Source organism: Stegodyphus dumicola, chromosome 1 (assembly GCF_044657685.1).
Source record: "Stegodyphus dumicola isolate Sdum_Otavi_A_Nest chromosome 1, ASM4465768v1".
Taxonomy (NCBI): Eukaryota; Metazoa; Arthropoda; class Arachnida; order Araneae; family Eresidae; genus Stegodyphus; species Stegodyphus dumicola.
The window spans coordinates 118,975,565-118,986,371 of NC_140768.1; the positions used below are offsets into that span (position 1 = coordinate 118,975,565).

General features: G+C 30.0%; 1 protein-coding gene across 1 annotated transcript; it reads right to left on the reverse strand.

The window, feature by feature from the left end:
• Window positions 1-1,628: 1,628 nt before the first annotated feature.
• LOC146999218 (uncharacterized) lies at window positions 1,629-10,334 on the reverse strand. The gene is made up of 3 exons (XM_085811071.1): window positions 10,154-10,334; window positions 3,541-3,743; window positions 1,629-2,094 (listed from the first exon to the last, which is right to left on the reverse strand). Exons 2-3 carry the CDS (start codon window positions 3,733-3,735, stop codon window positions 1,945-1,947), a joined length of 345 nt encoding a protein of 114 aa, XP_085667197.1. The 5' UTR covers window positions 3,736-3,743; window positions 10,154-10,334; the 3' UTR covers window positions 1,629-1,944.
• Between the last annotated feature and the right edge of the window lie 473 nt (window positions 10,335-10,807).

Sequence of the window (10,807 nt, forward strand, 5' to 3'; positions counted from 1 at the left end):
TTTAGAGGAGAGGCTTTACTGTTGCTCACTTTAAACTCATCATTTCAATTTTATATATCTGAAAAATAATCCCTTTGGGCTTACACGTTTTACTTATTTGGGTTAATTAAAAATAAAATATAGTGAATGCACAGAAATTAAAGATTTGCACATGCTAGAAATGAAAAATATGAAATATGTATGGGTATTTATGTATATGCTTGCAAGAAGCATGTATCTGCCTTTAACAAAATATATAAATATATTCATTAAATTATTTATAAATGTATTTGAAATGAAGAATTTATTCATTTATAAACAACTGTCAAGAAATCTACTTATTAAATGTATTTAATTTATAATGATTATAAACGTTATCTAAATATATAATAACCTTAATATTGAATTGTAAACATAAATTGAAATCCTGTTGACAAATACGTTATAAAACTATTTAAGCAAGAATTGTTCGTACTGGAAAGCAATCTGTTAAAAGGCATTGTAAAGCAAATGTTATGAGATGCGCACTTCAGAAAGTAATAAAGAGTTTTGGAATATGTATTGTTGAAATTAATGGTAAAAAAATCTGATAAGTATAATTAAAAGAATTATTTCCCTTACATTTTATAATAACTCAGTTACAAGTTTTAAATAATACTTTAAAAAAATCCTTATTTTATTCCCTTTCAGAAATGTTCAGAGAAAGTTAAGTACTATTTAAAGAATTTCGCTAATTTCTAATAATTCTCTAATTTAAAATGAACCGAATAGAGCATTAATTATAAATTGACTTATGTTTTTCGATTTAAAAGATGCCTCAGAAGCCAAAAAATCATGTCATATTTAAGAAAGTATTTTAGGAAGAAGCTCTATAAATAGAAAAGAAATAATGCATAATTTTAATATTAATAGTACAATAAACTTTGATCTTAATTTTTGTATTTTAACCGAATAAAATCGAATTACCTTAAATTTTTTTTCTAATGTAATTAACGAAAACTTGTGAAAATATTTCATTCAAATTAAACCATTCTGAGAAAACTGTTCTGCGAAAAGTATAGCATTTAATTCCTTTCAGAATGAAATGTTGTTTAAAAATATGTTGTTTTCATATACTTAGGACTCTGAAGTGTTGTAGAAAAAGAAAATATATACATTTATATGTATATTTACAACGTAATTACAAAATATTTACATCCGATCGCATCAAAACCCATTGAACTTAATCGTAAATGACTCAATGTTTTGGTCACCACGTAGGGATCGCAGGTGCTTCAGAGCAGGGTACGGGAGAAACCTGTTTAGGGCTACTCCATCTTACTTCCTACCTCCGTGTTCTAAGGAGTGGGGGGACCTGTAGTGTGATAAATGATTCACGGAACAGGGAATGTCAATATTATTGTTGTTGTTGTCCAGCTGTTCCAAGAAGTTGGTAACCGACGTTCTTCCGTCAAATGTCAATGCGGGATTTTTTTTTTTGGGGGGGGGGATACTCTTATGCCGGGCTGTCGCTGTTGAGCACGCGACGTTGCCGGCTCTCTGACTTTTTCTATTTTGCATGTTCCAATAAAAACTCATATATATCTCAAGTAGTTCCTAATTATTAATAATTTATTAAAGCCTCTAGTATATTCTTAATCATATATACAAACACACATAAAAACAGTGAAACACTTTATTATAGTTCATCTATTAATGACTGCCATCAAATTACTGCAAATTTGTAATTAAAAAGAGAAAATATTAGAAATAAATAAACAATTATATTCACGTTTAACAGAATTTTATTGTGGGTATTTGAATTCATAAATCAAATTTTGAATTTTCATCCTTAACAGTTCCTGATCAGCAGGACACTTTACTGTCTTCAGCTGACCAGCAACATACGCTCCAAACAAGTCGTTCACATTTTTCTCTTCTGTTATATTTTTTAGACATTTTGTAACTGTAGTAAAAAATGCATCTTCAGGTTTTTTTTCTTTTTTTGCTTGTGCCTGGAGCAACCAATTGACTTCCAGACATTTTGGGGGTTTCTACCAGCTCGCGTGCTTCTTCTGTGCTTGTAGAAGGAAGAACACTTTCTTCTGGAAACGTTTCAGTTTCTTGAACAAAATTCTGAAAGGAAAAGAATATTTAAAAAATGAATACTCTATTAACACTTTGATGGCCATGGCACTTTTCGGATTCCGGTCCGAGAAGCCAAATCAATTTAATCATATGTTATTAATTTTTATAATTATATTTTTTGTTCATTTTTTAATAAATTTTCTGTTTATGCAAGCTAGCATTGATTTTTTTTTTTTTTTGTTCTTTTCCCAGAAGCAATCTATCAATATTAGCACTGATATATTCCGAGTTTAATCGTAGCTGCACAAAAATGGCAAGTAAACAAAGTACGAGATAATTCGTAGTTGGCGTCCTAGAAAAGAATGCAATCTACAAGTTATCTCGTAGTTGGCAGTCAACGTGTTAATGAACAATAAATCTGATTCAACTAACATTACGAATAAAGTTATTTAATAAAAGGAATAAAGTGCTTAGACTTAAAATTATGGGAATAGTAAAATAGTTAAATTAAAATAGATGACTATATAAATTCGAGGTAGGTTAATAGGTTCTTATGGCAAAGGATCTGAAGGATACCAGAGTAAAATAAATTCAAATCATGTTTATCAATCCAAAATCAATTTGCCCGGAATGACTACTAATTTCATTTTCGCATTTTGCGTCGATTCAGTATAAGCTTTGTTTCACTTTTCAAATTGTTGCCACCAAATATTATCGCCCTGTATAATATTTAAAAAATTAAATAATGAAGAATCTGCATAAATATATGTTTCTCACAGTGTGATAAAACAATGGTACCTAAGGCCATCAAATTTTGAATAACGTAATCCTCCTATGAATATGGGCATCTGGAAGCCTAAATTTGAAATTTGTCCTATTATCGATTTAATTTTGTAAAACTTTTATCGAATTTATGATTAACAAACTCAGGAATTTCAAAGCAAGCAATGGCAACATTGTACAGAAAAAAACATTTTAATCTCCAGCGTGTGAGACTGTGTATCAGAAATTCTAAAAATATGGTCATTTTAAAATTATTTTGCGATATTGCTCTTGAACTGAAATTTATGGTTTAAGTGTGAAGAACATGATATTTAATAAATAAAGGTAACACACGAAATAGTAAAAAACATACTTTTAGGCGTAATTAAAACACTGAAACCTTTCAAATTTCATTTCATTACTTTTATATGTTTTTTTAATTTTGTTTTATTGAATATGGTAGATTCTGCAAGGACTATACATCTCAGAGGTGGCTTCATGGTAGATTTCCGAAAGAGAAACTGGAACACTTGGGGAAAACAAACATGCAACCACCCTGATTGCCAAGATATGAATCCAGAGTGGCAAATCAGACAAAATATTAAATTTCACATGAGCCGTAAACACAGAGAAAGAAACATTGTATGATTTTTATATTACAGCACACATATAAATTTGCTAATTTCATGGATAGTTTTTTTAATATAAAAAATGTATAGATTTAAAATTTACCATTACAATACACTCAGATGAATTATCCATATTGCTACAACTGGCCATAGCAGCAAAAGAGTCGTCTAAAAATTGAACCCGTACATAATGTTCCCACTTTGGAACAAATCCAGTGAATCCTGTTCCACTTTTAAACAGCTTCGCCTTTTTTCTTTTCTTCCTAAAATATGTCCTGAGGTTCTGAAATTTTGTCATCACAGTCTCTGTAAAATGGAACAATTTTATTATATGTAGTATTATTCATTCTAACAGATTTTGTAGAAAGGGGTTTATAATCTGCTGCAATATAAGGAGTGGATCTGAAGATCAATCTATGTTAACACAAATAAATTAAAAAATATAATTAGTGGTAAATAAAATAAAAACATGATAAAAAATAATTTGACAGAAACTGCAGCTGTGCATCTGCTGGTATGTAAATATAATATGCATATATATATGTGGGTTCTTTAGTTTCAAAATCACAATTCATGTTCAAAAAAGCACATTTAATAAAACATTAATACATCTATAATATAATTCATCTATTAATACAGCATCTATATCATCTTACATCTATAAAATAACATCTTGCATCTCTTAATACCCCATCTATATCATCTTGCATCTATAAAACAATATTTATATCATCTTACATCTATAAAGCAATATCTATATCATCTTACATCTATAAAACAACATCTTACATCTTCTCTCATAAAACAAAGTGGGGAGAGTTCTATCAATTTCACTCGTGCTAACAGCTAAAATTTAGACAGCGCGCGACGAAAAATATTAAGGATTTAAAATCCCACATTCAGCCTTCCTGCTATGCGTCGACCTCGACGACATTATTATACTCTTGACAACATAAATCACTGGTCATCTTACATCTTCGTTGTCTTCGGTAAAAGGAACATCACCATCAATAAGTGGAAACCTGAAAAGAAATACGAACGGAGAGGGGAAGATTATGTGCTAAGGACAAAATTGAAAGGAAACATCTTAATTGTCCTTCATCTTTGCAACAATAACATCGTCAACAGTCCCTTCCATTTTTCAGAAACTTCATCTAAATCGAAAAGTATCTGCAATCTTTAACATTTTTGGAAAAGTTTATTTCATCTTAAAATTAACTGAAATAAAAGTCATCATTAGGTGAAAAATCACAGTTCGATTATTAGTTATATCACTCCAGGTTAAAATGTCATAGTCAGTATTATTCTATACATCTTCTGCTTGAGACCATGGTTTTATGCATTCAGCGCATACAGTTGTTTTAATGGGTCCTTCATGATCTGCTTCTTTTACAACATCATAGGAGTCATTATTCTTTATTTTGACAATTTGAGACGAGCTTAAATACTTTGATTTTAACTTAAGGTTTGGTCTAAATTGCGTTCTTTTGATTGCTACTAAATCATTAATTTCATAACATTTTGAAGAACGTCTTCGAAGGTTATATGCTTTCTTATTTTCTTCCTGTACCTTAAATATTTGTTTCTTTGCATCTTTTCGAAGTTCTTCTCGTTAAGTTTCAAAATTATTTTGAATTTCTGCGTCAATTATTTCTTTAATGCTTTCTTTTCCAGAAGTATAATCAGTATCTGCTTGAAAATTAGAAGCATTCTGTTTGCTTACTCCAGATATAAAATTAAGAGTTGATTTTGCTTTAGGAAATCTTCCTTTTGGGACAGAAGGTTCTTCAAGGAAAGATTTATGCCTTTTATATAACCTTGTCTTAGGTTTAGTTGATTTGTAAATTGAAGGCACACTAGATGGTGTTGGAACAGCAGCAGCATCCCACAGGTCTCGATAATGTTCCCAATCATCAGCATTAAGAATTTCTCGTAGTTGACGAAATTTTTCATCAGTGATACATATCTTTCTTTTCAATTCTGCTTGTTTCACAAATAATTTCTTCTCCATAATTTTTCTCATGCGATCCTTTTCAAAAGGTAGCTTTTCTTGCATTTTCAGTTTAACATGTGTTGAACTTCTTTTTCTTTCTCAGACGGGATTTTATCTTCGGTTCTCATCTGAAATTTTGTAGTTTCTACTTCCTTTTTGGCTTCTGATAGTTGTTTCAGTAACATTTCTACACTCTGTTCTGATACGGAAACTTTTCTTTCCAAAGATCTAACTTGTTGTTCAGGAGCATCCAAATCCATTTGTAAAATAGTTTTTTTCTTGCTTAAGTTGTTCTTTAGCTATAATTTGTAAACGTCTGGGTATCAAAGAAATAGGTTGGTCGTCTTTTAAAATAACATTCATTTCGGAATTAGTAGATTTTCTTTTGGCTTGTGTTCCTTTAAGTTTTTCAGACATACCAGGATCCAGTTCTCTAGCTTGAAGTTTCTCTTGCTGTTTACTCTTTCTTACTGTTAATATTTCTGTTTCACCAGCATTATATTCAATTAGTTTCTCAGATTCTGAATTCTTTCTTTTTCTAGAACACTTTGGCCCTGAATTGGGTTTTTTGGATTCATTAATTCTTTCATTACTCTTTTTGACTTGCTGAACATTCTTAGGTGGGGTTTTTCTTCTTCCTTTAGGAATGGAGTTTTCCATTCGTCTACATTTTGCAATTTTTTTTTTTTGTCTACATTTAACATCACTTTTTTCTTCCTGAGGCTCCTCTTCTTTTAATTCATCTTCAACAGCATCTGTTTCTTCTATAGGATTTTCAGTTTTATTGAGAATATTATTTTCAATTAAGTGTTTTACTTTGGACTTACATGCTTTATTAATATCCGAACAATTATCTAACTCATCTTCTCGATCTACTTTTACATTCATTAAATTCGATTCAGTTTCATCTTCTACTACTTTCATAGATATGCCATTCTTCTTTATAATAATTTCCATATGCGAAAGCAATTCATTGCCAATAACGGCATTTTCTTTCATTGTACCCGGAGGTGCAACATAAATATTTGACTTAATTTCACAATCATCAATTCGTATGGAACCTTTAAAATAACCAATAGGCTTTACTTTATTATTACCAAAGCCTACTAGAATCAAGTCGGAAGAATTAATATTAGGTGAGCCAATTACTTTATAAATATTTTCCGATAATATACTTATATCACTTCCTGTATCAATCAGAGCTTTTACTTCTACATTATCTATCGATACAGCTTTATGCATATCATTTAACTGCTTCTTTACAAATATATGATTCACTCTGGCAAGGTCTTTTGTATTTGTCTTATTTTTTATACATTCTGCGGCTACGTGACCAAATAAATTACAACGAAAGCATTTTTTTCCCTTGCTCTTGTTTTTGCAGAAATTCTCCACGTGACCAAGATTTTCGCAGTTATAGCAACGAATATTTGTTTTTATTTTACTTTCAAAATGGTCGCGTCTTGTTTTAGAATTAGGCTTAACGGATTTGTTTTTAACATTATCTGATTTAATTTTTTCATATATCTTAAGTTTTTCCTGAAATTCTGCCAACGTTTTACAACCATAAAGAATAGCTTTATTAAATGTAAAATCATTTATACCATTAATAAAATATTCAAATAAAGCGGCGTTTTCAATATTACCTTTAGAACACATAGTTTTAATTACCAAAAAATATTCATATAGAGATTCCTTTTTTCTGCATTTTACGTTTCGATAATAATTCATGTAACTGAGCAGAGTTATACTGAACACCATATTCATTTACTAATAAAGCCTTAAGTGCATTCCACGAATTAATTTTCGTTTCACTTTCAATAAATAATTTTGCTTTACCAGTTAAAGATCTTTTGGCGAATATCAGTTTCTGTAATTCATTTAGTTTTAACAAATTAGATACATCCTCAAAGTTTTCAATAAATTTGTCAACCGAATTATACGGATTACCCTCAAATTTAGAAATGAAGCTTTCAGTATCATTAAAATTGATATACGCATTTGAAAACTGTGAAAATGGAAATTGAACTGATGACTTACTAATATTTTGTTTTACCTCATGATCTTCATCAAAAACAGCTAAAGAAGACTCGTTGAATATTCGAGCAGTTGATGCATCGATGTCACTATTAACAGAAATATTCCTTCTGTCATCCAATATTGCTTCATATTCCTCTATTTGTTGCTTGTAATTTGATCCCGATCCTGACACCAATTTTGTGGGTTCTTTAGTTTCAAAATCACAATTCATGTTCAAAAAAAGCACATTTAATAAAACATTAATACATCTATAATATAATTCATCTATTAACACAGCATCTATATCATCTTACATCTATAAAATAACATCTTACATCTCTTAATACCCCATCTATATCATCTTGCATCTATAAAACAATATTTATATCATCTTACATCTATAAAACAATATCTATATCATCTTACATCTATTAATACATCTATATCATCTTACATCTCTAAAACAACATCTTACATCTTCTCTCATAAAACAAAGTGGCGAGAGTTCTATCAATTTCACTCCTGCTAACAGCTAAAATTTAGACAGCGCGCGAGGAAAAATATTAAGGATTTAAAATCCCATATTTATATATATATATAATTGCATCAATATAAAATGATATATATACATGTTTTATAGAAATACATATGTCTATGTAAGTATGCATTTATTCATAGATGCATCTAAAAATGAGGACACCTTATCACATACGTACATATGTATTTATATGTACATATATAGATATAATTTTATATACATTTAATTGTATATATGCATATTACACTCGTATACCTGCATATAGATGTTTAACACAGCTGCCATTTTCTTGTAATTTCTGACAAATTATTTTTAATCATTTGCCCAAAGGTGCATTAGCCCAGAACAGCTATTATTCTCAAAACGGTATTTTGCATCATATCACTAAAAACGCAAAATCACTTTTAAAAATGTCGCCACCAAATATTATCACCCTGTTTTATATTAAAAAAAGTAATAATGAAGAATCTGTATGAATGAATGCATACATTTCTTGCATTCTGAAAAAACGATAGCTAGAGCCATTAAATTTTGAATAATGTAGCCCTCCATTCCCCCTGGAAGACCGAATTTTGTTGTAATTTATTTCATATTTTGTCAAACTTTAATGAAATTTTTTATCCAAAACACCCCTTTGAATGTAATATAAAATCTGAAAGCTTTCAGGGTTTTTTTGTTTGCTTTTTTACCCCTGATTATATATTTAATCTTATTTAAATGAACATAAATTTATCTTCCGATTCACTGCCATAGATTTATGGAAGATATGAATTATTATCCATATTTAATTTAAAAAAATTCAAAGCTGATGCTATAACAAATTATAAAACATTTCACAGGAATATTCTACTTTCATAAAGGGAAATATATATATATAATATATATATATATATATATAATTCATGCATGTATATATATATATAAATGAGTATATCTTATTTCACAAATGAAGTTGTATGCACCAAATTTACAAATAATGAAATACATGTAATGTATACTGGTGAAATAAATTAAGAGAAATTGTATATTTTATCGAATTGCATGAAAAGAACTGAACTGAAGGAATAACCACTTCTTCTGGATAAAAATGCAAGTCTTGTAGAGCAAATACATAAGCATACACATGTGTGTAGGCCGAGTCAGCAGAAAAACTGTCTCTCCACTAGTTCTGGAGATCATAGATCAAATATGAAAATTCTCTTAATTTATTTCACCAGTGTACGTATATTATATAATGTACAAATATATGTAAATATTAGATTTGTAAACATATTTTTAATATGATTATATAAAGAAATGCATAAATTAAAAATGTCTATATATTAATATTCTCAGCCACTCTAAATTTCAGTAAACACTGCAGTATAAGATTGTTTCTTTTCAAAAATTTATATCCCTGACAGGGCCTTCTATTAGATTTAAACATATTTTTAAATTTAACTTAATATTTTTCAAAGGACACATAGGTGTGTATTTATTTATTTATCTATCTTTTTTTTTTTTTTTTTTTTGAAATCTCAAAAAGCAGTATACATTTCTTTTTATAGTCTAAAATATTATTCAGATATTGATCAGTTGAAGCTTTTAGTCAGCTCTGCTTAAATTTAACTTTCCTTATTTACTTTTTAAATAACAATTTTACCAGAAAATCTGTTTCTGAAATAAAAATCAGATTTCTAAGTTTTAACTGGTACAATTATATTCGGAAATTTAAAGGTTTTTATTCTTAGCTACATCTTTTCGGGTGATCCATTGCAATTTAGTAAAATATGCTCCTTCGCAATATAGATTATACCCATATGCATAAATAAATCATTTTCATACGAGTGTAGAAATACCAAGACAGATATTAAGGGTATGGAAGTAATTGCGTCACACGCTATTCCGATAAGTAAATTTTTAAATTCACCTGGTAAGTTAATGCGGTGAATACCCATGAATCACGATAATGTTTACAAACATAATTCAGCGAAAATTTGGCGTTCGTTTTGGCGACAAAGCTGCCTGTGTTTACAAGTGTTTGCCCAGATATCGCGAATGTAAAATACATATTTTTCTTTACATAATTATGCTTACGTAACATGAAAAACATCACATGATATATTTATATATACATAGTAAATGTTTATATTTAATTAACAGCACAAAATGCAATAATAAACTTACCAGGCGTAAACGTATCTCCATATTCAGGCCATTTTTCTGCGAGATGCTAGGCGATTGTGATATATGCATTCCGCTTCAGAAGTTTTTTGGTGTAACTGGGATCTGTAATATCTCATAAACACCGCCTTTGCCTCACTTCTTCAATAAGTTCAGCTTCGATTTCTGTACACCACTTGCTACCATTGCAGTCCGCCATCTTGAATGTTGTTCTGGTTGATGATGATGATGAGGGATTTGAAGCTGATAGCTGATTGGTTGAAAACGAACAACCTGCAACTCTATCCGAACGGAAGCAAAAAATCGCGCGTCTTTTGCTCAGTAGTAAACCCGGCAGAAAAGTTTTCCGAAACAGTTGTCCTTCCGAAACAAACCGCCGTGTGATATGGGCTTTATCCCAGTAGGGCACAAGACGTTGAACAGTCTGGTCGGGGAGTGAGAAGGCGTCGGAAATGAGAAAAGGGGAGTGACCATCGTCACAAGAAGAAAGAAAACCAAGAAAGCCGCGCGCATGGAGAGGCTAAATACAAGTGGGTGTCTGGTAGTGTTGTTTCATGATGGATGGGTGGTTAAAATATGAGAATAAGTCTGAGAAAAGTTTTATTATCTAAATCAGATATTGTAACATATTACATACGATACAAATACAAGACACAT